Source organism: Fragaria vesca, linkage group LG6 (genome assembly GCF_000184155.1).
Source record: "Fragaria vesca subsp. vesca linkage group LG6, FraVesHawaii_1.0, whole genome shotgun sequence".
Classification (NCBI taxonomy): Eukaryota; Viridiplantae; Streptophyta; class Magnoliopsida; order Rosales; family Rosaceae; genus Fragaria; species Fragaria vesca.
In genome coordinates this window covers 27696828-27720714 of record NC_020496.1, presented here as the reverse complement: position 1 = coordinate 27720714, position 23887 = coordinate 27696828, and the positions used below count along the sequence as shown (strand labels likewise).

Genomic DNA, 23887 nt, shown 5'->3' with positions numbered 1-23887 from the left:
TATGTAGGCCTCATTAGTTATAAAGTGCCTAAGCCGATTGATGGAAAATCATCATCAATACAGTCATCGAGTGTCTTATCGAGACTGTGTCTTCCCAAGATCTTTTTCTTCAGATGTTGATATATATTGGCATCTCTTGATCCATCAAGAGTCCATGTAAATCCGGAATGAACACGCAAAGGCATAATTCACCATATCCCTTCCAAATCAAGTAGAGTCCATGTGCGTTTCAATACATTTAGCAAACGCATACTCATGTGGTCTGAAGCCACTTGATTTGGATGAATGAAGTCTGTTCAAGACCTTCATGCATATCTCTGATCCCGTAGAGATGTTATTATGACCACATTCATAGGCTGCTTGTTCAGTTATTCGGAAACTACCAAACTGACAAAGTAGTGGAGTTCAATGACATCCATTACGAGAGCATATCTCATCGTAATCGATCCCAGTGCGTGTTAGTGAGAGACCTTGCGCCATAAGGTGAGTCTAAGCTCTTTTTCTCACTACGCTATCTAACAAAGGCATAGTTAATAGGATTTAGCATGCGGTGTCGGGATCACCTGCCCAAGGACCTATCTCTTTGTTAATGCTGAATCACATCTTTCCATTAGGCCAATCAACTAAGTTGATATCCATCAACGAAAGGTGGTTCGATAGTAGACTCATTATCCCACGTCCTCATGTACACTAGTGTAATACTTTGTAGAGATCTCTATATGGATTGGATTTGACATTGAGGCGTCCCCCAACGATAATCACAATTCAGACTTCATGAGATGGATATGAGTATCACTGATCAATGGATCAGGTTGTGCCAAGCTCGCTTTCTTCCTAGTGCGAGAAAGTATCGAACCTAAGGGCCTCCCTCCTTTTGGGGAGCCACACGGCCTTGTGACACTAATTTTGCCACTATATGGCGTCACTATATCAATATCACCATCCATGGTGATGGTGTCAAGACCAACACCTTTTGGTCGCGCCATGTCCTCTTGATGGGACATCAATCCTTGCAGACATATTTGCAGCATGTGATCTCATCACTTTAACACTTTAAGCATTTGGGATCAAGATGAGACTTAGTGGGGACAAACCACGACAATTCACGTCGTTCCACTTGAACACTTGTGTTCTTATCTCCCCCTAACGGCGGGAATATTGTCTCATCAAAGTGACAATCCGCAATTTAGCGGTGAATGAGATTGCCTGACAAGGTTTCTACATATGCGGATTTATAGGTGGAGGTTTACATCCAACCTAAATACTTATTCATCTTAAATGACCCATCATTGTGCGCAGTGGTAGTGCGATTTGGCACCTAGAATAAACATCTAGCTGAGCTCAAGGATTAGAGATCCGTTTCAATCTTGTTTGAGCTCAAGGATTGCAATCCTGGTACACAGTCACGAGCTGTAGTACAAAAATATTCAATGATGGTGGGTCGTAGATGAATAGTATAGCTGCATGTAAATATTGCATAGCCCCAAGACGCAATAGAAAGATTGGTGCGTATCAATAATGTTCAAGCGACAAGCTAAAGTTGTTTAGTTGTAGCCTCGGTGAGACCGTATTGCGTGTAAACATGGGGTACAGGACACTTCAACTTATATCCCAATAAACTTCTTTAAATAATGGGTAGTGAGCCTATAGAAGTATAAGCAGCATAAGCAGTAGATAATAGTGTAACACGTGACCAGTGTGCTAACACTTCAACCAACACCATAAAGCATAAAAGGTGTCCGCAAGTTGGTTGTATCTATCTACATAATTTTATGTAAGAATAGAATGTTCACTTTTGTGTTATTTAACGTATGAGGGTCTCACTCCTAATTTAGCTAAAGAATAGGCTTTCAAAACTAGTAATGAGCATTGCAGGGGGGGGCCAATGCGACATCGAGGAAAGGCCGGTGCACCTCAATTGCTTGAGGAATTGACCGGACGACCTCTAGGAAGTTGGAGTCGTGTTCGGGTGACGTCAATGTCCCCCGGGTCACCACCATGCTTCATGGTGATGCTAGGTCTCGAATGTCTTCGTTTTGAGCGGAAGAATGGATGTCCATGAGAATTTCTCAAAATTTGGACCATTATATCTCTTCCAGGTTGACCAATTTGGTCAAACCAAAGCCTATATGAGTTAGTGTCCCAAATATCATGTTTGGCGACAACATGAGATTCGATATTCGAATCATAGTGACATACAGTCCACTAGATTGACTCATGAATTTCTCCAAGATGCGCTTCAGTCCGCATTCATGAGAAGGTATACACAAAAGAATTATTGTTCATTCTCACAATGTGTTTTCAAATGAAAACTATTAGCAGGAATGTCTTTAAAGCTCAATATGGTTTGATTGTCTCTCAATGTATAGAGGGTATCTGTGACATTGATCATGGTGCCATGAGGCATCAAGATTCAAGCTAAACCGCGTTTCTGAATGATCGGTATGATTCAATCATCATAGTCCAAAGATAGTTGCCAGTTCCTTAGAATGTTGTGGATAGTTCCACTATCTGTGAAGCACTCAATGTCTCGATGAGACAGATCTACAAAATGGAGTAGATAAGAGAGTAAATAGTTCCACTTGAACCATTTAGAAGGATTGAACGAAGCTACAAAAAGCTGTAATCCCGAGAATGCATAAAAATTTCCGCGCAGAATGACCTTTGTGCACTAAAACAGCCATAACTTCTTCGTTAAAATAGATATGGACGAACCGCAAAATGTTATGAAAACTAGACTCGTAGAGCTTTCTAATGATATCAAGCTCACTATCCGGTTCGTCCGGAGCTGTTCACAAAGCTCAAACGAAGTTGACTGTCCAAAAGGGACAGATTGCTGTTTTTCGCAGAATTGGCATGTGCGAAGCTGTGAAGCTTGCAAGTGGCGTGTAGGCTTTTGCCTTAGCCACAAGTGACGTGTGTATGATCAAAACCAAGTCCTTTCGGTCATTCTAAGGTCGTAAACTCCATGACTAGTTAGCAAAAGCTCCCTGACATGAACATAAACTAACTCAGAGGACCTCGAGGATTAGATTATGATGATAATTTTCCGGTTTTTGATAAGTCTTCAACGTCTTTTGCAAGACGGCAATTTAATAGCGAAGGGGGATCCAAAATCAAAAGCTTTCGGTAACTCCAAGTCAATATGACCAGGCATGTCCGTGGAGGGTCGGTAGTGCGAGGCACACTTGAAAGCACTATCTCCTTAATTTCGGACAATTCTAAGACATCACACTGAGCTTGGATGAGCCTAGTTGAACAATAAATGATGGAAAATCCGCTATAGGGTAGAAGACTTAACTTAACCTGAAACACGTGGGCGATCCTCATTGAGGATGCGGTGCCATGAGTCACCTTCAAAGGAAGGGACCAAAATCGGCACAATATGCCATGTTTCTAAGGACGATGTAAGAATGTACATCTTTTTTGTAAATCAATACGAACCATAAGAGGAGAATAGTTTCATAACTTCGAAAAAATTCTCAAGGCATTCATTATTGCTAATGTGAGTACATCGAGGTCTCAAATAGACGAAGGACGTCGATACAACGCCTTAGTACATATAACTTGGAACGAAAATTAATGTCTAGCCGATGACGTCAAAGTCAGGGGTAGCTAGAGCAGGATCCGAATCTTCGAAATTCACGATCATGAGGATGACGTTTTGTGGCATCATGATCCATAATTTCGATCATGGATCATGATGCCACAAAAGATCATCGACAATATGTAGTCAATTAAAGTGGTAAGTAATCCACTTGACTAATAACTCAACAAGTAGAGTTATATGGACGTTTCAAGAAACGCTCCATGAGTGCATTCCACAGTACTTTGTGGTCATTACTTTTTGCACAGATTGCCATTGAATGCTTGTCGATGTGGCGCGTCAAAAACTTTGAACGCAGGAGATGTGAAATCTCGGCATCTAGGCTTGTTAGCCTGGGGGTCAAAATATGTGGTTTAATCCTTTCCAGTGAAAGGTTCCATAGATACCAAGCGAAGATTCGCCTTAGGTATCGAGTACGTCAAAACTCAATGAGCAGAATGTTACGTTGCTCTTGCATACAAAACCAAACTGTTATGAGACTCAATAGATGTCACAAATAATGCTTTTAATGGTTTGTCCTTCGGATTGATCATACACAATCCGGAAAAAGCCGCGAATTGATCAAACACAATTCGGAAAAGGCCTCGAATTGATCAAACACAATCCGGAGAAAGGTCGGGGTTGATCGTACACAACCCGGACAAGGAAGCAAGAGTGATCAAACACACTCTTGACCCGCAAATAAAATTCCGGGATTTTTGGTACATGCACACACAAAATCCCAAGCATAGAATGGAGATGGAGAAGGGAGGAAAGGATTTTATCCTCCCCGAGTTATTGAACTTGAAAAAGTTTAAGGTTTCAAAACATACATTTCTGGTTTCTTTGGAAGACGAGCAATCTTGATATCTTTGGTTTCTAGAGGCTGCCGAGAGGAGAAACAACGTTTTGCCTACTTATACTTCGAATTTGGGCCTGAAAATTTGACAGGAGGAGCAGCTCTGGATGGGGAAGCTGCTGTCAAAATTTCAGGTTGATCGGAGCAAGGGAATGTGGCGAACCGGTGGTCGGTAGCGGCGGTGGTCTGGAATCTTCCGGCGGCCGGTTCGGAGACTTTCCGGTTGGTTCTCAGGGTGAGGCCGGCGGCGTTGGATCCGGGACGGAGAGAGCTTTCTGGAGATATAAAACTCCGGCAGAGGGCAGTCGGAATTTTGGTCGGAAATCGGGAAAAACAAGGCTGTCCGATTTTAGGGTTTGGAAAACAAATGGTGGGCTATTGGCTCTATGGTTAGAACAAAGTGCATGATAACGTGATGAAGTATAAAGTGTAGAGAATGAGAGATAATAAGAGAATCATCGTCTTATTCATTGATATGAGCCATTTATATAGGGAATTACACAATACCAATATGGTAAGGATATGAATACATAGATCTAGTCTAACTACATATCCTATTGGCATAAGGACAATGCATACATAAAGAATATCTAGAAAGATACAGAATATCCTAGAACAAATATTTCATTTTGTATAATTATTGTCCTTAATAGTCATTGTGTATGAGGATGTATATGTCATTTAATAATTCACAATAGAGTGAGATTTAGTGAGCAAATTTGGAGGTCCTAATAGTGACACTCAAAAAAGAAAGAGGAGATTTTCAAAAACAGAAAAAAAAGGGGTAAAATGAAAAAATATAAAGAAAAAGGTTTACTAGCTGACACGTGTTACGTCTACGGTGAGTATTATGGCCTAAACGGGTCCAGAGGTCCGTCATTACAAAAAAAAACTTAAAACTAAAAAGAAAAATAGAAAGAAAAAAATCAAGTGGGCTAGAAAAGACACGTGTTGCGTTTAAGCGGTGACTAGTGTCCTGGGCCTAAACGGGTCGGGAAATCCATCGTTAAAAAAGAACAAAAAAAAAAGAAAAAAAAAAAGACAAGACTCGGGTCCAATCCAACATTCGGGTTTGATTCCCCAGAATCTGAGAATCAATACTCAAAATGTGAGATTCCAAGCTCATTGTTGCTGCCACCAGGGTCGAGTAGCATCTTTTCATTTTAGTCCCAACTGCTATCAAATGTTTCAGTCTCAAATGAAGATGACCTGGTATGCAGTCCTCAACTACCCACTTCAATTATGTTTTTAATTCTTGATTCGATGGATTGGGATTAGAAAGATGAAGCCTTTCACATAATCATTCCACTTTCTTTTGGGTCAGTAGTATTTTGTTGATTTTGATTAGGGAATTGAAGAGTGAAAAGCTTAGGGAAATTTTATTTTCATAGTTCATGGATTCAGTGATTCTGCTACTACATGTTTTCGTTTATATACAGAGATCAATAACTGGGCACATGTAATCTGGCTGGGATAATAACAGAAATTAGTAATCACAGTCTTGTAGAAACTTTTACAATGAACATCAGTTAGAGATTTTCGTCACGCAATTCATGCTGTGGTGAGGAGTAATCAGGTGTTGCTGCTGGTTTATCTATTAGCTTTGCTTTTGATTTTCTGCATCTGGTGTAGGTTTGTGCTTATTACTAATTAGTATAAAAATTAAAAGGAATAATCACCAGTGCTTTGTAGTTTCTATATCGATCATATTATTTCTAGCTATTGTGGACTATTTCATTTGAGGAAAAGTCAGTAGTTGACTTAAACAAGGGGCACATCCAAGCTGGTTATTATATATGAAGCCAATGGACAGACAACTCACCTTGAAAGGAGCTGCTAGTTTATAGTTTATAGTTGCAGCATTGATCTATAGAAGTTGGAACCCAAAAGCCTTTGTTTTCTACTCAGAAAGTTTGTTCATTACATTATCCATGGCTCTTGTTCGAGCTCAAGGAGCCTCTTCTTCTAAAGCGTCTGCTTCTCAATTCAGTTATGAAGTTTTCTTGAGTTTCAGAGGCAACGACACTCGTCTATACTGCACTGGTCAACGCTGGATATCGCACTTTCCGAGATGACCTTGAACTCAAGAAGGGAGAGAATATCAAGGCAGAACTAAAGAAAGCAATCCAGCAGTCCCTATGCTCTATCATAGTGTTGTCAAAACATTACGCCTCTTCTGGATGGTGCCTTGATGAGCTTGTAATGATCCTTGAATGCAGGAGGATCTCTGATCATTTCGTTTTACCAGTCTTCTACGATGTTGACCCATCTCATGTGAGGAAGCAGACAGAAAGTCTTGCACAAGCATTTGCTATACATCAAGAAAATCAATCCTTCGACAAGGTAAAAGGATGGAGGGCAGCACTTACAGAAGTTGCTGATCTAGCAGGGATGGTCTTGGATAATGAAGCTCATGGGTAATTCCCGTCAACTTAATCTCATCTCTGTTCCTAACTTCACGAGACACACACACACACACACACACACACACACACACACACACACACACACACACACACACACACACATAAATACGAACAACTTTGTCATCTGTCAGATTTTAGTTAACTAATCAAGTGACACGTAGCTTGTTTTGTTAGAATTAAAGCCTTTGATAGAAGTTTCACATCGAAGTTACAGTAGCACCTGAAGCAAGAAAATGCAGTAGAAAATAGCACCCAACTTTAAGCTTGTATTTTCAGATCTAGTTCTATAACACTTCATAATAAGGTTACCCTTTTTCGTACATGATTAACCCTCTTAACTATCTTGTGGACTGCATAGAGTGCTTGATAAGCAATATTAAAAGTTAAATTACATAATAAAAGTATCTATATGTTTTAACTAAAGCAAACATGGCAGCGAATGTATAAACTTCAACATGTTTGATTTATATGACATTGTTTGCAATTTTACAGGCATGAATCAAAGTTCATCCAAGATGTTGTTAATGTGATTGGAGACAATCTAGGCGGTGTCCCCTTAAGCCCTGCAAATCAAAAGAAAATCATGGCTTTAAAGATTATGGCTTCTTGGGAGGTCAAAGACTTGACAGATAGATCACTGGACACACTGCAGATGAAGCTGTTGTCTGCTAAGGCTTGTCTCGATGATGCCGAGGGGAAGCTACTGACTAAGCCAACTGTGAAGGAGTGTGTTGATGAGCTTAGAGACGCCATTTATAATGCTGAGGACCTGTTGGACGAGATCAAAACTGAAGCACTAAGGCGCGAGTTGGAAGGCGAATATGCAAGAAGTTTCACAGATAAGGTACAAGAGCTGAATTCTAGTCCATTTCATGCCTTTGACACAACATTAATATACTCCAGGATTAAGGAAGTTCATGGGAGACTAAACTCTATTACCCAACAGATAGATGTCATGGGTTTGAAAACAGGTGTTGGAAGCAGTACAGTATATCAAACTGTACCTTCAACTTCGTTGGTAGAAGACTCTGTGTATGGAAGAGATGAGAAGAAGGAGACGGTAGTTAAACTATTGCTACACAGTTGGCCAGATAAACAATTAAGTGACTACTGCTGTGTGATTTACCCAAGGCGGAAGACACGATTACTACACGATGATGAGAGTGGCAATAAGATGAGTGTGATTCCTATTGTGGGCATGGGAGGGATTGGGAAAACCACATTTGCTCAGCTCATATTCAATGATGGGAGAGTGAGACAACAATATGATCTCTTTGCATGGATTTGTGTTTCAGAGAATTTTGATGTGCTTAGAATAACACAAATTATTGATGAGCAAATCAATTCAACAACTTGTGATGTCAGGAACCTAGATCTGCTTCAGGCAAAAGTGAAGATGACCTTAACAGGAAAGAAATTTTTCTTTGTTCTGGATGATGTCTGGAACGATAATTATCTCCATTGGGATTCTTTAAGGCGTCCATTTGAGTCTGGAGCACATGGAAGTATGATCTTTGTCACAACACGCAGTGAAGGTGTCGCATCCATGATGGGTACATTTCAAGCTTTCCATCTAAAGCAAATATCTGATAAACATTCCTGGTTATTGTTTGAAAAACATGCCTTCAATAGGAAAGGTGTTCCCGCACTCTCAAATCTCGAAGAAATAGGAAGACAAGTTGCTAGGAAGTGTCAAGGTCTTCCTTTGGCTATTAAAGCACTTGGGGGTCTCTTACGTTCTTACAGAAGTGAGGAGGAATGGAAAAGTATTTTAAATAGTGATATATGGGAGGTTGAAAGGAATGTTATGCCAGCATTGCTGTTGAGCTACCGCTATTTGCCTCAATATCTGAAACGTTGCTTTGCCTATTGTTCGATGTTTCCCAGAGGTTATATATTTGAAAGAGCTGAACTGATTTCCTTATGGAAGGCTGAAGACCTCATTCCATCCACCAACAAGAAAAGCATGGAAGAAGTTGGAGTAGAGTACTTCAACGATCTAGTCTCAAAGTCGTTTTTCCAACCATATCAGTTACGAGCGACAGACAACAAAGCATATCATATAATGCATGACCTAATCAATGCTTTAGCAAAATTCATTTCTGGAGAATTTTGTGTCAGGTGGGAAGACAGCGACTCCTCCACCGTTGCGGCCAAGACTCGTCATTTTTCATATATGAAAAGATATGCTCAAAGCAATGCAATGAGAAATTTGAGGCCTTATGTGAAGCTATATCTTTGCGCACCTTCCTACCGTTAACACAAAAGATGCAGATACAGGCATACAGGTACGGGATGAGGCACGAAGTACTAAATGATCTACTGGGAACGTTGCGGTGCTTAAGAGTGCTCAATTTATCGGAATATGATATTAAGTTGTTGCCTGATTCAATTAACAACTTGATACATCTAAGACACTTGAATATGTCCTCCACTTCTATTCTAGTGTTACCTGAGTCAATTTGTACTCTGTATAACTTGCAAGAATTATTGCTGGCAAACTGTAAATCTCTTGCTGTACTGCCAATCAACTTGGGAAGATTGATCAAGTTGACTCATCTGGATTTAGAAGGTACAAACTTAAGGAAGATGCCAGCACAAATGGGAAATTTGAAAGATCTCAAGATATTAGACAAGTTTGTGCTACACATCGAGCATGATGTTCTAGAGTTAAAGAAGCTTCAAAATTTGCGTGGAACACTTTGTATTGGTTCACAAACTTGTATTGGTTTTATTGTTTACGGTACTGATGGTAGTGCTCTGGAGGCCAACATTCTGAAGGACAAAAAGTTTCTTACTGAAGTAGTTATGAATTGGGTATATCTCCCTGACGAGAGCGGAAAAGGAGAACCAAGTTTGGATCGGAGATTATCGAGATATACACAACTAGAAAGAGAATTGCTTCACAAGCTCCAACCTCATACAAACCTTGAAGTTCTCACGATTAAATATTACAGAGGCACAACATTTCCAGATTGGCCAAACTTTTATTCTTCCTCTGCTCTTGTTTATCTTCGACTTTTCAAATGTAAAAATTGTATCACCTTGCCACCACTAGGGCAGCTACCTTCCCTCAGAGAGCTTCACATTGAGGGGTTAAATGGAGTGAAGTCCATAGGTCCTGAGTTTTATGGCGATAGCGGAATTAAGCCATTTAGATCTCTGCTGCTTTTGCTTGTTGATCGAATGCTTGGACTGGAAGAATGGTCCTATATTGGAGATGTCAATCATGAACTTGAGTTGTTTCCTCAACTTGGTGAGCTTTCTTTCCAGGGTCTTCCCAAGCTGACTGGGAAACTCTCCCTTGACAGCTTTCCCATGCTTAAAATCCTGAATATAGTTTTGACCAGGTTATCACTTGCTGTTTCATGAAGCCCCAATAAACTCCTAGCTCTCACTTCATTGACATTTTGTGATTGCCCAGAAATTGTATCATTTCCAGATGGCAGGTTGCATGCGCCCAATTTGACCGAGTTAGATATACATAGTTGTCAGCGCTTGAGGTCTATGCCGAAACATATGAACACCCTTCTCCCATGTCTTCAGCAGCTTTGGATATCGAATTGTCAAGAACTGGAATCATTTCCAGAAGGGAGATTGCCTTCAAAATTACAGTTACTTGAAATCACTTCCCGGAAACTCATTGCAAACCATAAGCACTGGGGTCTCGATAGACTCACTTGTCTTGCGCACTTGTCGCTTGTCTGCCAAGAGTATGAAGAACACGTTGAATTATTTCCGGAAGAAGGAGTTTATCTGCCCAATACTCTCACTTTTCTTAGGATCTGTAATTTTTTGAATCTTAAGACTATCAACCAAAATGGGACTTGGGCACCCGAACTCTCTTCAAACCTTGGAGATGATGAGTTGTCCTGCTCTCCAATGCTTGCCAGAGGGATTTGGGCACCTCAACTCTCTTCAAACCTTGAAGATTAGGGATTGTCCTGCTCTCCAGTTCTTGCCAGAGGGATTTGGGCACCTCAACTCTCTTCGAACATTGGAGATTATGAATTGTGCTGTTCTCCAGTTCTTGCCAGAGGGATTTGGGCACCTCAAGTCTCTTCAAACCTTGAAGATTATGAATTGCCCTGGTCTCCTGTGCTTGCCAGGTGAAAGGCTACCCACTTCTCTTACTACTCTAAATATCGGATCATGTCCTCTGCTAAATGAACGATGCAAAAGAAAGAAAGGGCAAGACTGGCCCAAGATTGCTCACATCCCCATTATAAATATCGATCAAAAAAGGATATGATGTGATATCCTTTTTCTACATTGTAACTATCTAGTTATCAGGTATGCCTTCATTAATCTTCTCATTTTTATCATTGTATTGACAGGGTTATATCAGTTAGAAATTGGAACTATGAAGTTTGAGCTCAAGTCTCATGAATTGCGAGAGAGACTTAAAGTCAAAATATGATAGGAGCAATATCTAATCTAATTTTCTATCCAGATCTCTAAAAATTGAATCTCCAGTCACATTAAGTCTTGTGGAGATTTACCATTTTCCCGTTCTTGCAGTGCAAGTTCTACCTAACTCTGGTGGCAATTTTGTGGTTTTCGATCAGGAACAAAACTATAAAAAATCGGGTACTCTCCTATCTTGAATCTTCTTTTTCATTTGCATGCTGAATTCATTTTGGAATTTGTATATTTGATGAAAATATTGTGTATAAAAATTTTAGTTTCCTTCATCTGAAGGCAGGCCCCAACTAGGAATGACCCCAAAGCAGAGCACTGGACAAGAGATTGCCGAGTTCCTTCGAATAATGCTCCATCTGGATATGAAGGACGTTGTGCTTCAACAAGCACTGTGGCAAGCCAGCACAGGATGAGTGCTATCCTGCTGGTTAATCTGCAATCTGCTGATGGCACACATTCATTCCTTGACTAATGGGTAATGCATCTCTGTTTGAAAAATTGCCAAGACTAGTTTTTTGTTGTATGTTATGACTTATGAGGTAGGACTAAAAAATTGTCTTGTCTCTGAATATTGTACAAGTTGTGGAACAAGTAGTCAGAACTGATGCCTTTGTATATTGTTTTGATCACCACTTCATTTCTCAATGGAAATCGCTCATTGAAGTTATTTCTTTGGTGTACCTTAGCCATGGAGTGATTTTGCGAATAAAAACATTATGTTATTTTGTTCTTGGCACACTCGCATTGGTGTTTGGTGTTGCGCGCGAACTGTATGCTCTTTGTCTTTAGACTATCCTCAGTTTTAGTTCTCTAAAACCTTAAAATATTCCCAATGACTGCAGTCTCAATGCTGTTTATGTTATATAGATAGAATGGCTGCCTTGATTCTGACAGGTCTTTGAATCTTTGATGTTGTTACGTACCCTTTCAGGATGTTTTAGATGCATGAATCATAGAATGAGGTCCAATAGAGAGATTAACTTGAGCACAAAGGGGTTCTGAGAAAACAGATTAACTTTGCTAGTCCTCAGATTATCCTCTGTTTTAGTTCTTAAAGATGTAAAACATTTCTAATGAGCTGCAGTTTCTCGCCTTATAAAAATAGCTGCAGTTGAAATGTTGTTTAGGTTATAGACAGAACTCACAACCTGGTTCTTCAGTGAAGCAGGTTATACCCAAAACCTTAGACAAGTTGGTCAATGAACCGATGAAGTGCTATTAAGCAAAGCTAATGTGGTTCACAAGTAACCAAGATTACTGCTCTAGAGGTTTTTGTCTGGGCAAGTTATAAATGGTTGTGTTTCGATTGTTTAGCTTCGCTATCATCTTCTCAGCATAGCAAAATGGGAGACGGTATGAAGAGGCACTATTTCAACACTCGGAATTGTCATCGGCTAGCAGCACGATGCTTGTATTGTGACTATTATCCTTCAGCATATAGTGAGTGATGTACAAGTACTTGATTGAACAACTCAACAAAGTAATGGCAGCATAAACGTGTTTGATTTTGTGATGGCTTATATGAACTTTAATGTTGTTCCTTTTTTCTCCTAGGTTTCTATCAAATGATACAAAACCTTCTACCAACCTTTTATTTGTTAGTACTTCGCATTGGACCCGTAACTTGAAACTTTCTTCTTTGACGGCTCTGTCCATCGTTCAGTCACTTCAGTAGTGTAGCAACTGCAGCCTGCAGGGTTTGTAATTCGTGGATTACTTGGTGCCTACCTGCATGGTTATCTGAATGTTCAAAGTTGAAGGAGATTCCAAAACATTAATTGATAGTTCGAACAAAATTAGTGCTCTGCTTGAACTGTTTGCTCTTTTATGCTTCAGATTATCCCCAGCTTTGCTCTTCTCTTGTAGATTTATAGTCTGTGCATGTTCTTGCAGTTACAATGCTGTTTAGCTTATAGAAGTGCCATTGTAGTTCTGTCAATATTATCTCTTTGTGGATAGACACACCTACAAGAACCTTCATTTTGGTTTTTCTTGTCGAAAAAGCTTCATTTTTTTATTTATTTTATGATTAAAAACGGTCAAATGATTTTATAGATCAGCAAACAGCACTAAAACAAAGCATAGGGTCGTCAAATAACAATGTTTTACAGAGCTAACAACCTAGATGATTAGCCCCGCACATAAACATCAAAGACCCGTAAGGACCCTAATCATCTCAGATCAGACCAAAATTCCATTTTGATTTCTATTGTTTTTGGCGTTGTCTTTACTATTTGGCTTTCGGTGACCAACTTTTATTGTATTATACATGATAAAACATATTCTTGACATATAAGATATGATATCTTTTGGGAAACCGCGATATTCGATTCTTACATATTTGGACTCTTCAAAGGACTCGATCTCGATCTCAAGGCAGAGCTATGCCAAAACGTTTCTTATATATAGAAGCTGCCCTGTATTTGTTTCAATACAGTATACTCGATCTGACATGGGTCCTCATCTAATAGCTGTAGGCAATAAGCCTCATGTTGTATGCATTCCTATGCCATTTCAGAGCCATATCAAGGCAATGCTTCAGTTTGCTCAACTCCTCCACCATAAAGGTTTTCATGTCACCTTTGTCAACACAGAGTTCAACCACAAACGTTTCCTTAAATCTCTTGGACCCAACTCTCTTTATGGCTTGCCTGATTTTCAATTTGAGACTATTCCAGATGGCCTTCCAAGTTCAGATGAAAAGCACTCCAAAGACATTAATTTGGTGTCTCATTCTATCATAAAGCAATCCTTGGCTCCGTTTCGCAACCTCCTCAACAAACTGAATGACAATATGAACCTTCCTGTAACTAGCATTGTCTCGGATGGCTTCCTGACGTTCACCATCACAGTTGCTGAAGAGCTTGGTGTTCCTATAGCACTGTTCTTTACTTTTGCGGCAGTCGGATTTTTGAACTTCGCAACACTTCCCACTTTGGTGGAAAAAGGAATCGCACCACTCAAAGGTAATGAGAAAAATATTTGACACACACTGTCTTAGTAGTATTGTTTATTTCTAGTGTGTTTGAACTTCGAACTGTGAATGAGATGTTTATGTTTAACATGGTTATTGCAGATGAGAGCTGCTTAACAGATGAACTCTTGGACATGGTAGTAGACTGGGTTCCGGGACTGAAAGATATCCGTTTAAGGGATCTCTCAGGCTCCTGGAGAACTAGGAACCCTGATGACATCTTGTTTAAAGCCGGGTTAGAAGCAGTGGAGGCAGCTCACAAAGCTTCAGCTGTTGTTGTTCATACTTTTGAGGCATTGGAGGCAGATGTTTTGGAAGCTCTCTCTAGCAATACTACATGTAAGCTTCCACCTGTTTACGCCATTGGCCCTCTCCAATTACTTCTCAATCAGATACCGGAACACCCTTTGAAGTCTGTGGGATATAGTTTACGGAAAGAAGAAACTGAGTGCCTGCGATGGCTAAATGGTAATAAGGCACCAAACTCAGTTGTGTATGTCAATTTTGGGAGTCTAGTGGTCATGACATCAAAACAACTTATTGAGTTTGCTTGGGGACTTGCAAATAGCAAACTTCCATTCTTGTGGGTGATTAGACCTGATTTGGTAGCTGGTGAATGCGCGATTTTGCCGCCTGAGTTTGTAGCTGAAACAAAGGAAAGAGGTCTAATAGCGAATTGGTGTCCACAAGAGCAAGTGCTCAACCATCCATCAGTTGGAGGTTTTTTGACACACAGCGGTTGGAATTCAACCATGGAGAGTATTTCTGCCGGGGTGCCTATGCTATGTTGGCCATTGATCGGTGACCAGCGGATCAACTGTCGCTATACTTGTTACCAGTGGGACATTGGCATGGAGATCAGTAATGATGTGAAGAGAGACGAAGTGAAGAAGCTTGTTGAAGAGTTAATGGAAGGAGAGAAGGGTAAGGAACTGAAAAATAAGGTCATGATGTGGAAGAAACTAGCAGAGGAGGCCTCTTCTCCGCTTGGTTCGTCAAACATAACATTGAACAATTTAGTCAATCAAGTGCTATTGAGTAAATATAGACGTTGAAAAGACTAGTAAACCTTTTGTTTTTGATGATGTTATTGTAGGCCTTAGTAAGTACTAAGTAATCATAAGTTGCTGCTGTTGTTGATGTTATTGTTTTACCTGTTACCTTTGAATGTCATTTTTCTGTACCTTCTATATATATCTTAGTTTTCTAATAAAGTGCTATGGTCTTCCATCTACGGCTTCAGCCCACAGAAACTTACGTTTTTTTTTTTTCCAATCCACATCAAACGCTGTTCTTGATATCCCTAATTCACGAAAAGTGAGGTTTGATTGTTTATTTTTACTGTGATGGATGTTCTGTTAAAAAGCCATGGCAACTTGAAAAATATTTGAATTTGGGAGAGAACAGCTTTTGCAAACCAGCCGAGTCAAAAATGTTGGGTTCATGTTCATCGACCGCCTCGTACTCGTATACAGAGAGATGCTTCAGTGCATGTAATCTACCCCATAAAAATGTCTGTTAACTTTCACCCTCCCCACAGTAGCCTCTCTGTTATTGAATTGATAAACGAGTCCGGCAAGCAAGCAAATCATGTTGTCAAGGTTCAACGATATCTACTGGGGCTTGGAATGGTGGTGATGGGTTGGAACAGACGCAATGGCTCTGAAGCTGAGAGATGGGTATTGGCTGGGAGTGAGAATGTTGTTTTGTGCGGGACGAAGACGAGAGGGTAAAAGAAATCTTCAAGAACAAAAAAAAAGGGGTAAAAAGAAAAATATAAAGAAAATATTTTTACCTATTGTCATAGGCCTAAACTGGTGAGGAGGTCGATCATCAAAAAAGATAAAACTTAATCTAAAAAATAATCTTATGGGCTAGGCGGTCACGTGCAAGGGCTAGACGGTGAATAGTGTCATTGGCATAACGGGTTAGGGTCCATCATTAAAAAAAAAAAGACTCGGGTCTTCGACTCTTCCGCTTTGGGTTTGATTCCCCAGAGTCTGAGAATTAATACTCAAAATGTGAGATTCCAAGCTCCAGAGTTGAGTAGCATCCATCCATTTTAGTCCCAACTGTGATGGCTCTTGGTGTGACATACAGACAATGAACAAGTCATGTTCACTGTTTCAGTCTCAAGGAGGATGACCTGGTATGCAATCCATGGATTATGTTTTCAATTTTTGATTCCATGGATTACTCTTTTCTATCATGACTTTTATGATTGGGATTAGAAAGATGAAGCCTTTCACATAATCATTCAACTTTCTTTTGGGTCAGTAGTATTTTGTTGATTTTGATTAGGGAATTGAAGAGAGAAAAGCTTCGGGAATTTTGAATTTCATTGATTCAATGATTCTGTTACGGCATGCTTTGGTTTATATACAGAGATGAATAACTTAGCACTTGTAATCTGGCTGGGATGATAACAGAAATTAGTAATCACAGTAGAAAACTATTACAACAAGCACTTGCTATAAGCCGGCACAGGATGAGTGCAATCCTGCTGGTCAATCTGCTGATGGCACTTATTCATTTCTTGACAAATGGGTAATGCATCTCTGTTTGAAATTGCCAAGACTAGTTTTTTATTGTATGTTATGACTTATGAGGTAGGACTATAAAAATTGTCTTGCCTGCGAATATTGTATAAGTTGTGGAACAAGTAGTCGGAACTTATGCCATGGGTCAACCGGCCACCATCATCTCTCGAATGTACTCCGGAACGACGGTTTGCCATGTCCACCGTTGGTGGCAGTTTAGTTGGAAGCCATCTTTGGTTTCCTCAATTTTTTTGTTACCGACGTCCTTCTGCATTCTCTTTTCTTACCATCTGAGATGAAGGCTTCAGTTTTTTTCTCTTCCTTCTCTCTGGGCTTTGCAGTTTGCTGGCCTGTGTAATGTTTTGGGCTTTGCCCTGTTTAATGAATTCCTTTCTCACCAAAAAAAAAAGTAGACAGAACTTATGCCTTTATTTCTTTGTACCTTAGCCGTGCAATGATTTTGCGAATAAAAACTTTGTGTTATTTTGTTCTTGGCACACTCGCATTGGTGTTTAGCGTTGCGCTCGAACGGTATGCTCTTCGTCTTTAGACTATCCTTTGTTTTAGTTCTCTAAAAACTTAAAACATTTCCAATGAGCTGCAGTTTCGATGCTGTTTGTCTTATAGATAGAAGGGCCCTTGATTCTGACAGGTCTTTGAATCTTTGCTGTTACGTACCCTTTCAGGATTATTTAGATGCATGAATGAGGTCCAGAGAGATTAACTTGCACAAAGGGGTTCTGCCAGCATTTCTAAGCTTTTCTGGGCGGCATCTTTTGTTCGTTTTTGTTCTTCACTATTTGGATTTTAGCGCCTTCGAATTCCTTTACGTCTTATACATTATAGAGTGCAGGATGGAGGATGCCATTTCAGTATTCAATAAGATCCGGTTTCTTCTTTTGGTAAGCTACAGTTGGATTTTTACATTTTCACAAGGTAGAGTAGAGCCCGACCACTCCAAAGTGTGTATGCAAGTCCTAGTCCTATAAAGTTGTTCTGTATTTGTGCTAATACCAAATACACAAACTGAGATGAGTTCCATAGCAGTAGTCAATAAGCCTCATGCTGTATGCGTTCCTTTGCCATTTCAGAGCCATATAAAGGCAATGTTTCAGTTTGCTCAACTCCTCCACCAAAGAGGTTTTCATATTACCTTTGTCAACACAGAGTTCAACCACAGACGCTTTCTTAAATCTCTTGGACCCAACTCTCTTGATCACTTCCTGGATTTTCGGTTTGAAACTATTCCAGACGGCCTTCCAATTTCAGATGAAAAGGACTCCCAGGAAATGACTTTGGTGTTTGATTCTGTTAGAAAAAATTTTGTGGCTCCATTCCGTAACCTCCTCAACAAACTGAATGGTGCCAATATGAATCTTCCGGTGACTAGTATTGTCTCGGATGGCTTCATGACGTTCACCATCACAGTTGCCGAAGAACTTGGAATTCCTATAGCACACTTCTTTGCTTTGGCGGCAGTCGGATTTATGAGCTTGAAATCAATTCCCACTTTGGTGGAGAAAGGATTTGCACCGCTCAAAGGTAATGAAAGCAATATTTGAACATTCAACTTACTAGTTTCATGGTTAACTGCTTGTGTGTGAAGTAATAAACAGAGGATGAAGTATTTCTTTTAACATGAGTGTTGCAGATGAGAGCTGCATAACAAATGACTTTTTGGACACGGCAATAGACTGGGTTCCGGGACTGAAAGATACACGTTTAAGGGATCTCTCAGGCGCCTGGAGAACTACAAACCCTGATGAAATCTCATTTAACTTTGTTTTGGAAGCAGTGGAGGGAGCTTATAAAGCTTCAGCAGTTATTGTTCATACTTTTGAGACATTGGAGGCAGATGTTTCGGATGCTCTCTCTAGCACTTCATCTATGCTTCCACCTGTTTACGCCATCGGTCCTCTCCAATTACTTCTCAATCAGATACCGGAACACCCTTTGAAGTCTGTGGGATATAGTTTATGGAAAGAAGAAACTGAGTGCCTCCAATGGCTACATGGCAAGGCACCAAACTCAGTTGTGTATGTGAATTTTGGGAGTGTAGTGGTCATGACACCACAACAGCTTATGGAGTTTGCTTGGGGACTTGCAAATAGCAAGCTTCCATTCTTGTGGGTTATTAGACCTGATTTGATAGCTGGTGAATCCGCGATTTTGCCGCCGGAGTTTGTAGCTGAAACAAAGGAAAGAGGTCTAATAGCAAGTTGGTGTCCACAAGAGCAAGTGCTCAACCATCCAACAGTTGGAGGATTTTTGACACACAGCGGTTGGAATTCAACCATGGAGAGTATTTCTGCCGGAGTGCCTATGCTCTGTTGGCCATTATTGGGCGACCAGCGGATCAACTGTCGCTACACTTGCTACGAGTGGGGCATTGGCATGGAAATCAGTAATGATGTGAAGAGAGACAAGGTAAAGAAGCTTGTTGAAGAGTTAATGAAAGGAGAGAAGGGTAAGGAACTGAAAAATAAGGTCATGATTTGGAAGAAACTAGCAGAGGATGCCTCTTCTCCGCTTGGTTCTTCACATATAGCCTTAGACAACTTGGTCAATCAAGTGTTACTAAGAAAAGCTAGATATTTCTCATAAACACTTGCTGGTATGTTTTGCTATTAATTGTAATCAGTGTTATTCATAGTTACTGCTTGGCGGTTTCTGTCTCGGCCGACTACCTAAATGTTCTCCCTGGTATTGCTTATTGGTTACTTTCTCCCTAGCTAGATGTTCCTCTCACCTTCTTTAGCTTTTGTTATTGAAAAGACATATACAGCTTCGGCATGCCAAGGAAACAACACACTGCTGGTAGAATAATTAAAAATTCAGTGCAACCTGCAGTCATGTATGTATTATGTGTTTGAATTGTGATCAAGTAGACTGGTCCAAGAAAGAACTTGGATATATAGGTAGTTTCTTACCCAACTGGAATAAATTGTATCATATACCTGCATGTAGCATGTATCATTAGTAACATCTCATTTCACAAATATTGTCTGTTTTAGGTCTATCTGCCCACACGGTTTTGTTCTTGAGGTTTTATCTTAAAACACGTCTTAATATAAGGAGCTGACTCTACACATATAAGCACAGCAATTGGTCCCACCCTCCACAGGTGATGTAGGATGCGTGTATCTACTAGCTTGCCAATGCATTTAGCACCCACCCAGTCAGGTCACCACATTTATGGTACCTTGATGTACGTATACCATACACTCATTTTACAACTAATTTGACCAAGATTATAATTTAATATTACTTAATTTACGACATTGACAACACAATTACAACATGTGTTTTATGTATTTACATATAAATTATATAATTAAACTAAGTTATTACATCGACAACCTTTCGTTCATAAACTTGTAAAAGTTAGTATTAGTATATATATGAAGTAATTGTAACTAAAATTATCTAAACAATAACATTTACCACAATAATAATAAATTTGTTGTCATATATGTGAATGAGTGTAATATATACATGAAGGAACTGTAGCACTTGCATGAAATTTTCTAAGAATATTATTAGAATTTTATTGTGTGGGGGATCAAAACGTCTTTAGCCAACTTTATTAATTATATATACGGTTCGATACGCGTACGTCTTTGGCAGGCCGAACGAAAGATCAGGAGTTTAATCATTCCAAACCTTGGATTGCAACAAAATAACTTATGATCGATCCGCCTGAGTTGATTTTGAGGTAAAAAACAAAGCCTATGGTTTGAGGTTTGATTTTTCTGCTTTCATTATTATTAAGCTGGATGCAGGCTAAAAGATTTTATGTGTACGGTGTACCATGAAAGAACAAACGATAAATGCCGTCCATTCTTATTCTTTGTGACCAGACTCTTTGCATGACTCACTGTCAGTCACTATATACGTAGCTATTGATCGGTAAGCCCTAAAACCAATCACAGAATTGTTGGTTTCGTTTTTATATAAACATAATATGAAATGGTAAAGTGGTAAGCCATTTGTAGGTGTGCAAAAACCTCACGCTTTCAGAAATTCTGAGATGAGTTCCATGGAAGTAAGCAAAAAGCCTCATGCTGTATGTATTCCACTCCCCATGCAAAGCCATATAAAGGCAATGCTTAAACTAGCCAAACTCCTCCACCATAGAGGTTTTCACATAACCTTCGTCAACACAGAGTTCAACCACAAGCGATTTCTTAAATCTCTAGAGGTTTTCACATAACCTTCGTCAACACAGAGTTCAACCACAAGCGATTTCTTAAATCTCTTGGACCAAACTCCCTTGATGGCTTGTCTGATTTTCACTTTAAAACTATCCCAGATGGCCTTCCCAGTTCTGATGAAGATGACACCCAAGACCTCATCTTGCTTTGTGATTCTATTCGAAAGAATTGCTTGGCTCCATTTTGTGATCTCCTGAACAAAATCAATGAGTCAGCGACTCCCAACAATCCTCCGGTGACTAGTATTGTCTCAGATGGTTTCATGACATTCACCATCACAGCTGCTGAAGAACTTGGAATCCCTGTTGCACTGTTCTTATCAATTGCTGCATGCGGTTTCTTGGGGTCCAAACAATATTCCGTTTTGAAGGAGAAAGGACTTGCTCCACTGAAAGGTAAAAGACATGTTAAACTTTAAGGTCTCCTTCGATTCACCGAAGTAAACGTCAGAAAATGAAAGTTGTTCAATTTCTGTGTTTGAGGATCGAGATGCAAATGAAAAAAAGAAAAAAAAAAAACACTTTTCTGAATTCTATTTGAAAATAAGAGGAAAATGGTTCATTCCAAACTTCAAATGTACCACTTTTCAGCCTCCATTCTGTCCTTATATTTATTAATCACATTATAATATATATTTTAATATATTATTTATAAATTAGTAACAACTTTCCCGATGAATTTTCTTATATTATTATGAAACAATAGAAGTTCTCAGAAAATTTTGTTTCATTCACTTTTCCTTCCATTCTCCATCACTGGCAAATGAACCAATTTTATTTCAATGAAACAAACGAGACCTAAATGTTAAACCATTTGGTGGTGAGTTTTATGGGTAAAATTGACAAGGGGGCCTCAACCGGGCTTAAAATTTGTGGTCTCACCCTACTCTCATGCATGTCATGTAAGTCAAATTAGTAAAATGAGAGCTTTTAGCAGAAAGCTAGGGTTTGAGCGCACTACCACCACTGGGATCGTCGACACTGGCAATCTCCCTTCTTTTGGGGAGATTCTTTTGGTTATTGGCCTAGCCCTAGCAGATGTCTGGTTTCAGAGTTTGATGGAAGGATGGCTCTCTAGATAGTCTTTCTTAGCAATTATTACATTATATGATTTGGTAAATTGGTGATGCGCTTTTTGTGAAATGGCATGGGTAAAATTATTACATTGAAGACAACAAAGCATTTTCTTTTAATTGTTTATCTCTGCATTGTTGAGTGCTTGTTTCTAACCATGAAAAGGACACTTAGGTTATTGAATTAACTATTGGGTACTGTTGTAGATGAGAGCTGTTTCACAGATGGCTTCTTGGACAAGGTTGTAGATTGGGTTCCAGGAATGAAAGGTCTCCGTTTAAGGGATCTCCCAGGCTGCTTTCGAACTACAGATCCAGATGACATCTTCTTCAACTTCTCCATCGAAGCAATGGATAGTGTTCACAAAGCTTCAGCAGTAGTTGTACACACTTTTGATGCATTGGAGCCGGATGTTTTGTATGCTCTCTCCTCTACACCTCCACCAGTTTATGCCATTGGGCCTCTCCAATTACTACTCAATCAAGTACCAGACCCTCTCAAATCTGGAGGGTACAGCCTTTGGAAAGAAGAAACTGACTGCCTCCAGTGGCTAAATTCCAAGGCGCCAAATTCAGTCATCTATGTCAACTTTGGTAGTTTAGCTGTCATTACACCTGAACATCTTCTCGAGTTTGGTTGGGGACTCGCAAATAGCAAGCTGCCCTTCTTCTGGGTAATAAGACCTGATCTAGTACACGGCGAGTCAGCGATTTTGCCACCTGAGTTTGTAGCTGAGATTAAGGGTAGAAGTCTAATTGCAAATTGGTGTCCACAAGAGCAAGTGCTTAATCACCCATCAGTTGGAGGTTTTCTAACACATAGCGGGTGGAATTCAACCATTGAGAGTCTGTCCGCAGGTGTGCCTTTGCTATGTTGGCCAATCCTCGCCGAGCAGATGACAAACTGTTACTATACTTGCAATGACTGGGGCAGTGGCATGGAGATTGACAACAATGTCAAGAGAGACAATGTAGAAAAGCTTGTGAGAGAGTTAATGGAGGGAGAGAAGGGTAAGAAAATCAAAGAGAAGGCCATGGAGTGGAAGAAACTTGCAGAAGAAGCCACTTCTCCACATGGTTCTTCATCAACAAACTTAGACAATTTAGTGAAACAAGTGTTAGTAACAAAAACCTAGATGTTTTACATCCATAAGAAATTATTGTGTACTCACTACGTACCAATGTTTTCAAAGGCGAAAGCGACTTGGTATAGTCTTGCGTGGTGAGAGCGACTTGGTATAGTCTTGCGTGGTGAGAGCATCAAGGTGTGGAGGCGACCGCCTTTCCAACATATGTTATTTTAATCAATTACATATAAACATAAAAATTTGAGTGACATATATACAGAGAGGATATGAAGCGGACGTCCGCACTCCGGCTTAAAATGCGAACGTCGTCCGTTCTTCCCGAACGACAGCACAGGCTTCCAAGACGGCTTCTCTCCTTTCAGGACTGGCCGGCGACAAGTTTTCTGGCCAACCTTGATCAATCATGGTGTTTTCCGTACAGAGCTTCAATCCTACCGGAAAACTTGTCGTCGGCCAGTCCTGGAAGGAGAGAAACCGTCCTGGAAGCCTGTGTTGTCGTCTGGGAAGGAGAGAAGCCGTCGTCGGCGTGAGACAGCGGAGAACAGACGACGTCCACACTTTAAGCCAGAGTGCGGACGTCTGGACATATATATATATATATATATATATATATATTATATATATACAATGCTGATCAGGTGCGGACGTCCGCACCAAAGTTTTGGNGCGGATTTCCATTTTTGCACCACTTCTTAATCGAATTTCC

At 39.9% G+C, this 23887-nt stretch overlaps 5 protein-coding genes across 5 annotated transcripts in view; all 5 read left to right on the top strand.

Annotated features, from left to right (window-relative positions):
- The window catches only part of LOC101306746 (putative disease resistance RPP13-like protein 1-like), a 10641-nt gene extending 1510 nt beyond the window's left edge, over positions 1 to 9131 (top strand). The window contains exons 2-3 of the mRNA XM_004305833.1: positions 6460 to 6862; positions 7364 to 9131. Of these exons, the coding sequence (XP_004305881.1) occupies positions 6460 to 6862; positions 7364 to 9131 (2171 nt within the window). The remainder of the gene's footprint in view (positions 1 to 6459; positions 6863 to 7363) is intronic.
- An 8-nt stretch (positions 9132 to 9139) lies between these two features.
- Positions 9140 to 10243, top strand: LOC101306454 (putative disease resistance RPP13-like protein 1-like). The gene has a single exon (XM_004305832.1). It carries the CDS (start codon positions 9140 to 9142, stop codon positions 10241 to 10243), a length of 1104 nt encoding a protein of 367 aa, XP_004305880.1.
- Positions 10244 to 13589: 3346 nt separating this feature from the next.
- LOC101301888 (UDP-glycosyltransferase 85A1-like) lies at positions 13590 to 15521 on the top strand. The gene is made up of 2 exons (XM_004303881.1): positions 13590 to 14259; positions 14370 to 15521. The coding sequence occupies exons 1-2, from the start codon at positions 13593 to 13595 to the stop codon at positions 15320 to 15322; spliced, it is 1620 nt and encodes a 539-aa protein (XP_004303929.1). The 5' UTR covers positions 13590 to 13592; the 3' UTR covers positions 15323 to 15521.
- A 1980-nt stretch (positions 15522 to 17501) lies between these two features.
- LOC101306160 (UDP-glycosyltransferase 85A3-like) lies at positions 17502 to 19411 on the top strand. The gene is made up of 3 exons (XM_004305831.1): positions 17502 to 17709; positions 17899 to 18349; positions 18459 to 19411. Exons 1-3 carry the CDS (start codon positions 17512 to 17514, stop codon positions 19409 to 19411), a joined length of 1602 nt encoding a protein of 533 aa, XP_004305879.1. The 5' UTR covers positions 17502 to 17511.
- Positions 19412 to 20837: 1426 nt separating this feature from the next.
- Positions 20838 to 23229, top strand: LOC101305871 (UDP-glycosyltransferase 85A2-like). Its single transcript, XM_004305830.1, has 3 exons — positions 20838 to 20946; positions 21009 to 21416; positions 22301 to 23229. Exons 1-3 carry the CDS (start codon positions 20838 to 20840, stop codon positions 23227 to 23229), a joined length of 1446 nt encoding a protein of 481 aa, XP_004305878.1.
- Positions 23230 to 23887: the final 658 nt, after the last annotated feature.

Coding starts and splice junctions, on each gene's coding strand:
- LOC101306454 (XM_004305832.1), top strand. CDS start 9,140: ATGCAGATACAGGCATACAGGTACGGGATGAGGCACGAAGTACTAAAT.
- LOC101301888 (XM_004303881.1), top strand. CDS start 13,593: ATGATATCTTTTGGGAAACCGCGATATTCGATTCTTACATATTTGGAC. Junction 14,260..14,369: donor AGGAATCGCACCACTCAAAG/GTAATGAGAAAA, acceptor TGGTTATTGCAG/ATGAGAGCTGCTTAACAGAT.
- LOC101306160 (XM_004305831.1), top strand. CDS start 17,512: ATGAGGTCCAGAGAGATTAACTTGCACAAAGGGGTTCTGCCAGCATTT. Junction 17,710..17,898: donor AGATCCGGTTTCTTCTTTTG/GTAAGCTACAGT, acceptor TTGCCATTTCAG/AGCCATATAAAGGCAATGTT. Junction 18,350..18,458: donor AGGATTTGCACCGCTCAAAG/GTAATGAAAGCA, acceptor TGAGTGTTGCAG/ATGAGAGCTGCATAACAAAT.
- LOC101305871 (XM_004305830.1), top strand. CDS start 20,838: ATGAGTTCCATGGAAGTAAGCAAAAAGCCTCATGCTGTATGTATTCCA. Junction 20,947..21,008: donor CAAACTCCTCCACCATAGAG/GTTTTCACATAA, acceptor AAATCTCTAGAG/GTTTTCACATAACCTTCGTC. Junction 21,417..22,300: donor AGGACTTGCTCCACTGAAAG/GTAAAAGACATG, acceptor GTACTGTTGTAG/ATGAGAGCTGTTTCACAGAT.